The 7775-nt window shown below is 39.1% G+C and overlaps 1 protein-coding gene across 1 annotated transcript in view; it reads right to left on the minus strand.

Annotated features, from left to right (window-relative positions):
• The window catches only part of LOC110464471 (acetylcholine receptor subunit alpha-like), a 106568-nt gene that overhangs the window by 88735 nt on the left and 10058 nt on the right, over window positions 1-7775 (minus strand). The window contains exon 2 of the mRNA XM_021519708.1: window positions 7256-7300. Within this exon, the coding sequence (XP_021375383.1) occupies window positions 7256-7300 (45 nt within the window). The remainder of the gene's footprint in view (window positions 1-7255; window positions 7301-7775) is intronic.

Here is a 7775-nt window from a genome sequence, read left to right on the forward strand (position 1 = left end):
ACACGTAATACTGTGGTATAGCAACACCCTACACCACGTACATACTGCGGTATAACAACATACTACACCACGTACATACTGCGGTATAACAACATACTACACCACGTACATACTGCGGTATAGCAACGCCCTACATCACGTACATACTGCGGTATAGCAACACACTACATCACGTACATACTGCGGTATAGCAACACACTACATCACGTACATACTGCGGTATAACAACATCCTACCCCACGTACATACTGCGGTATAACAACATACTACACCACGTACATACTGCGGTATAGCAACATCCTACATCACGTACATACTGCGGTATAGCAACATCCTACAGAGCTGCAACTGTTTGCTTAATCTATATTATCCTATATACACACGTTATGGTTTATTTATTAATCAAACATAGCTTGTCATTTGTAAAACTAACTAGCTAGCCGAATCAAGGATGATTCTCTGAAGAATCAAGCAAACATTTACTGTACATTAAAATGTAAGAGCGAAGGGTCCAATTTACCTTCTGAGACCTAAGCGGTGATGATATGTGTGCTAACGGTGTAAATATCTCCTTTATAGCCAGTTTTCGTTAGATTGCGCGAGATTTGGTTTTCATTTTACCAAATGCAATACATTGCTGAGCAATCTCAATTGCCAACATTTGGCAAAATGTTCATGTGAACTTTTTTGAGAATCAGATGTATCACTGTTAATGACCAATATTTATGTGGATGATTAAACTCCGTACACGTTACACTGGGTCAGTCATCATTACATATATTTAGTATTTACCACTACCCAAGATTTTAGAAATAGATACCTAAAATAAAAAGATTCGTTGTAAGTCATGAATCATTATTATTTAATATGTTGCAGTTTTGAACAGTGTGATTCTTAAACGCTGACACTCGGTTTAAAGGACGGAAACATGTGAGTAACTTCTACCTTCCTAATGAGACTGTTTCCCAAATACTTTGGTCATAATTACTTCATTTTAAACAATTTCAGAACTTGAAATCAGTCCGTTTCTTACGAAACTTGAAATATCCAATATGTTGTTCTTGAGCACATCACAGTATTTCGTAATAATAGTGCATACTTTGGCCAACTATGATATCAATGACCTTTCTTGACGCATGCTGTGATGCAAAGGAGTGGGCGAATATTGACTGGAAGACTTTTGGTAAGCGGATGGTTGAGATCGAAAATAAAATGGGCACCGAAATGTGAATGAAATTTGGATAAAAAAGGGACGATTGCGGAGTAAGACGGGGACTAAGAGGGGTGTAGACGAGTGAGTGAGTCCTAGAGAGAAAGAGAGGATTGCTGAGCAAGACGGAAACTGAGAGGAGTATAGACGAGTGAGTGATTCCCTGGGAGCAAGCGAGAATTGCGGAGAAAGACGGGGACTTATAGGGGTATAAACGAGTGAGTGAATCCCAGGGAGCAACCAATGATAGGGGAGTAAGACGTGGACTTAGAGGGGTATAGAGGAGAACGAGTGAGTCCGTGGGAGCACGCAAGGATCGCGGAGTAAGACGGGGACTGAGAGGGGTGTAGACGAGTGAGTGAGTTCCTGGGAGCAGGCGAGGATTGTAGAATAGGCGGTAACTGAAAGGGGTGTAGAGGAGTGAGTGAGTCCCTGAAAGCAAGCAAGGATTGCGGAGTAAGACGTGGACTTAGAGGGGTATAGAGGAGAGTGAGTGAGTCCGTGGGAGCACGCAAGGATCGCGGAGTAAGACGGGGACTGAGAGGGGTGTAGAGGGGTGGGAAAATCCCAGGGAGCAAGCAATGATTGGGAGAAAGACGGGGACTGAAAGGGGTGTAGACGAGTGAGTGAGTCCCAGGAAGCAGGCGAGGATTGTAGAATAGGCGGTAACTGAAAGGTGTGTAGAGGAGTGAAAGAATCCCAGAGAGCAAACGAAGATTCCGGAGTGAAGACGGGGACGGAGAGGGAGTGTAGAGGAGTGAGAGAGCCCTAGGAAGCAAGCGGGGATTCCAGAGAAAGACGGGGAATGAGAGGGGTGTAGAGGAGTGAGATAGACCCAGGGAGCAAGCGAGGATTCCAGAGAAAGACGGGGAATGAGAGGGGTGTAGAGGAGTGAGATAGCCCCAGGGTGCCGAGGATTCCAGAAAGACGGGGAATGAGAGTGGTGTAGATGTGTTAGTGAGTCCCAGGGAGCAAGCAATGATTGCTGAGTAAGACGGTAACTGAGGGGGTTTGGAAGATCGAGTTTGTCCCAGGGAGCAAGGGGGGGGGGGGGGGGGGGGGGGGGGTTGGAATAAGACAGGAACGGAGAGAAGTTTGGCAAGCTAGACCGTCCTAGTGCGTAGAGCGAGGATTGTGAAGTTCGTCGGGGAGTGATAGGGGTTTGGAGGAATGATGACTGAGTGCCAGGGACAAACGTTGCTTCCCGCGAAAGACGGGAATTTAACTTGTGTAGAAGAGTGGGAGAGGAATGGTCAAGGTATACATTCCCACACCTCGGTAATCACTCCACGATAACCGTCGGTACCCTGGTGAGTTTCCTGTCATTGCCGATCCCCATACGCTTTCAATCCGCGTTGGTCTAACGAACATCTTCCAACACTTGTAGAACGTACGTTTTTCGGTCTAGGTTTTGTTGCTTCTGACTAAACGTTATAGTATGTACAAAATATTGGTCTGCTTTTTAGAATTACATGAATGTGATGTCTTTTACAGCTGTTGTAAACTTTTAACTTGTTTTTATAAATTCATATATACACCGAAACGTTCAATTTCGAGTTTTTTGCTGTTTTATTAACTTTGAACGTAATGAGGCGATTTGACAGGTGAAACAAATTTAATTTTACGATTGACAGGATAACCGAGGTTTGAGCAGCTTGACTTTCGGAGATATGATCAATATCGAAATACACCACACTTTTCATATCAGCTGTTAGGGCCAGATAGCTTATCTGTCTGGAGATTACAGTATATATACTAATGCCAGTGACAAGAGATTTATTCTCAATGATAAAAGGGAGATAATTCTTGCCGATAACGCTTCTGACAAGCAACAGTGCCATGCCAAATGCTTCGGCCACATGATATTGTAATACATATTTATATTCTATGTAACGATTGAAGCTGTACACAATGCCAAACTACTGGGAGTTTTTATTGACAGCTGTTTGTCANAAGATATTGTCGATAACGTTGAGAAACTGAACACAAATAAGAGAATTGGTTTGTCGCACAACGTTTTTTTGTGAACAAGGAATTTGGATTACATAAAACGTCCGCCAGATTCTGTGGTGTGCTGTAAAGTAAAGTCACTCCAATCTCGTTCGAGTTCATCTCAACCTAAAGTCGACATTAATAACCAGCCATGATTGGACAATGTTGAACACTTGACATTTCCAAAACTCTTTTAAATCAGATGACTTTTGCAATAACTTTATTCCCCAACTAACTTTAAGACAATTAAAAGGGGCTATTTTTTTCAAGGAAAAAGTTATTGTTGCCTCAGAAATGCTGTTTCAAAGTGAATCAAGAATCAGATGTTGGAACGACCTTGGACATACGACTCATAACACTGCATCAACGGCGGGAGCGGCCAGTTCAGAAATAACATCATTTAATGTAGAGGTAATCGTGTACAACATTAAATTGTTTGCGCATCATTTTGGTAACATTATTTCAAGTAAAAATTGATCAAGTCTAACACTCATCTAAATGCATTTTTAAATCGTCCAATTTCAGAGAAACATTTAGGGAAGGTCAACATTTTTAGCAAGGTCAGCATACCAGCAGGGTCAACAAATCAGCTAGATCAACCGCTTTTATAACGATGTATATCCTTTGAAATATATTCTCGCGTAATGCTAAAATAAGTATAAAATTTACAAGTAAAATACATTGACATTACATTTCTCAAATAACGCGTTATTCTCAAGTTAAATCCGGATAAAATTAACTTTACTATAATAACAGATGATGATAATGAGGATGAGGATGGTGATAATTTAAATAGTTGATATGTGTGGATGTGTGTTGATGTGATGTTCTGTATAATGTACATAATCTGAAAATCTTGAAAAATAAATAAATAAATAAAAATAAAATATAAAATAACAGAGCCAGGATCGTTTTTCGAGCATGTAAAACAATTAGTAAAACTACTCACCTAGTTTAATGTGCGCAATGTTCAAGACCTATAATAACAATCTCCCTCCCCCTTTACATTATGTTTCCTTTGTCAGAACTTGTAAGGAAGGCTGAAGACCATCCCCAGGTTTCTAGAGTAATAGGTGGATGTAACAGTGTTAATATAGGGCCTGGTTATTAACATGTCGACATTTTGAAAGAGCAACATGTTTAGTTCCCGGTCGATCAGTATGCATGTCGGAGTGTGCTTTATTTCGCGTTGTTTCCTCACTGAAATCCTATTATCTGGGATAAATCCGCTGTCAACGTCGCTGGCAGCAGGGCATCACTTTATTGTGACACGCTGATACGCATGTTTGGTCCTTTTAACACCAAGAAATTTAATCGGTTGCCAACACAACTATCCTGGTTTGTGTTTGGTTATTTCGAAATCAAAACATTCTTATTGCAAAGGGATATATACACGTTTGTCAACATAGATATTCAAAATCTATTACGACAGGGCCCTAACACTGTTGTTGACAAAGATTCGACCTATCACTGTTTCTTCTTTTTCCTTTCCTAATTCAACACAAGTTTTAAAGCCAGAGTCATTTACATCAAGGTCCAATGGAAATATTTACATTCATCTACATCAAAGTCAAGTTTTGCACTGTCAAATCAAACTTAAACTGCTCGTTGCGTTCACCAATTACCCGGGGAATTAACGATTGTCAACACAAGTCCGACCTATTGCCGATCAGGGATCATTGTCTATCTTTAGAAAGAGAATAGGCTGTTAATGGAGGACGTGAGCTTATAAAGGTTTGGTGTGGAGTTTATCGGTCGTGAGTGTTTACTGACATGAATTACAGGAATATTTATAAAAAAAATGTACTATTATTTGCTGATTACAGGAAGGCCTACCTTCAGTACCATCTGTAACTCTTAGTGACAACTACCAATAAGAGGATCTAGACAAGCTAGCAACATAGGAGAATGTCTCGGAAGGTTGCATGTCAACAAGAACAATGTCAGGGTTTTTCCTTCAGGTAATCACGGGGTATGAGCTATCATTCTATTTTTCATAGTTATCCATTACAGTCAGTTGACTGACTGCGCAAAACAGGTAGGACACACACTCACAATCTTAGTCAGGGATTTACAGGAGCAATCACACTGGAAACGTATGCATTAAAACTAACACAACCTTGACCTTCGTGAACAAAAATCTCAACATTAGATTAGTTAAGAAAAGTGCCTTCATGATTCTTCTGATACATCTAGTAGTTTGCCAGTGTCATTTGAAATCACCATCTAGAGAAGAACATCAGGGTACTCGACACAGTCCAGCATTAGGCTATATGCTCAAAGCTTATGGGCAGTCTGTTAACGTTATCGACATGAACAATGTCTTACACAGACTCAACTGGACGTATAGATCGATAGAGACGTTGCTTTCATTTTACCAACGATAAAGACCATAATATTATATGAATTATCAATAAATTATCTAAATAAACGATATTGACCCTGATTCAATTGGACAAAGATTCCATTAGACCTAAACAAACGATATTGACCATGGATACATTGGAATTAATCAAGCAATGTTGACCATGACGATGACGTCAACAAACGATATTGATCATGATTCCACTGGATCTAAACAAACGTTATGATCATGATTCCACTGGACGTCAACAAACGATGTTGATCATGATTCCACTGGACCTAAACAAACGATGTTGATCATGATTCCACTTGATCTAAACAAACGATGTTGATCATGATTCCACTGGACGTCAACAAACGATGTTGATCATGATCCCACTGGACCTAAACAAACGATGTTGATCATGATTCAATTAGACCATGATTCCATTGGACCTATACAAACGATATTGACCATGAATACATTGGACCTAAACAAACTATGTTGACCATGTGTCTTTTTGATGTTAACAATTGTTATTGATCATGATACCATTGGACGTAAACAGACAATATTGGTCTTCACCAAACGTGAATATGTGGTTCCTACAGCTGATTTGTTAACGTACATTTAGCACAAGTCTTTGCAGTATTTTTATATAGCCATATAACGAGTACACGATTTTTATATTTTAAAAGGACCATAAGAAAGGGAAAAAACCTTAATGCAGTTTTTCGTAAAATATTTTCTGATTTCATTATCACTGCAGAATTAAATCGATATAATATTAAATTATGCACTTTAATGTAGCGTATTGGGAATCCTTTCTGAAAAAGTGACTACTTTTTTCGGATGCCCAGTAGTCAATTCATTCCACATAAAAGTCTCATTTATCAGCTGCACAGAGAAAATGCTGTTTTAGCAAAATGCATTTTGAAGCTTGCACAAAGTTTGAGTTCACAACTAGAGATGTAATCGACTAGTAAATTACTCCACGTCAAAATGTGTGGGAAGAAATGAACATTGCTCGTGCTACCAGCAGAGTGAATCATAATAAATAAATCTAATGGATGAAATAAAACGGAATGATCCCTCTGCCAAATCCCTCGATTATTACTGTAGCGTCACTTCACATTCCTGGATCAGGAATGAGAGCCCCAAACTCCTGCCATTGTTCAAATTGCTTCTGTAACCTTATTTTAATTAGAATAAGTACTCACTATTGAACAATTATGCAAATATGGACATTTCGTTGAAAAAAGTGAGGACAGAATTTTATTGGATGCAATCATTGGCCCAGAAAATTACCATTTATTTGACGTTCTGGGAGAATGAACATTTACTGTAGAGTTGATAAGTTGCCGTTGCATTTTAAATTGACTACTGCATTGTCATATACTGACAGTATAACCTAAATGTATGGTACACAACTAACGTTCCCGTATATCATTCGCGAGTTGGTAGGTTTTTGTAAATGCGTAGGATGTCAGTTTTCCTCAACCCATACTATACACTTTACAGTTACTGCAGAACTGTTACATTCACTACGGAGCTGCTATATTTTTGATACTTGGAAATTGTCCGAGGTTTATTCTTTGAGGTTATTTCCAGAATAATTGGAGAATGACCATCAACAAATCAATGCAATATGTAAACACTAGCGGGCTGCTAGAGGCAGCTGGAATGTACAGAAAAAAATGGGTACATACCTGTTCCAGCCACACATTAGTTGTTAATACTTGATTTACTTCGTCCTGAAAAACAATTAAATAAGATTTATAACTAATCTTACATGTAAATATCAGTTCTAATGACATAACAAATACATAAATAATTCATAGTCACTTCGACCAACAGCAATGATTACGAAACCCCGAGCAGCAAAGAAGAATCACTAGTCTGGCCTGGATATATTGAGGTTTATTTTAGCACGGTTCCTATTTAGAAAGTTGTTAGGCAAAAAGTGAAAAACATTACAAAACAAAATATATCTGCAATTTGAAGGACGAAAGTTGGCTGTTTCCTAGAACTTAAAATAGTTTGTTTAACATAAAAAAAACTACTTGTAATAGGGATCAATATCGACATTAGATTATTGTGAGACTCCCCTTCTTATTATTATTAACATGTAGGTTGCAGTGACTCAAAGTGCGCTACCTTAGGGTTGGGGAGAGCCCTACCAGCGAAGACAGGTCGCTCTGCGCCACTGCAATCATATGATGTAACTTT

The sequence above is a fragment of the Mizuhopecten yessoensis genome, unplaced genomic scaffold, assembly GCF_002113885.1.
Source record: "Mizuhopecten yessoensis strain PY_sf001 unplaced genomic scaffold, ASM211388v2 scaffold10991, whole genome shotgun sequence".
Classification (NCBI taxonomy): Eukaryota; Metazoa; Mollusca; class Bivalvia; order Pectinida; family Pectinidae; genus Mizuhopecten; species Mizuhopecten yessoensis.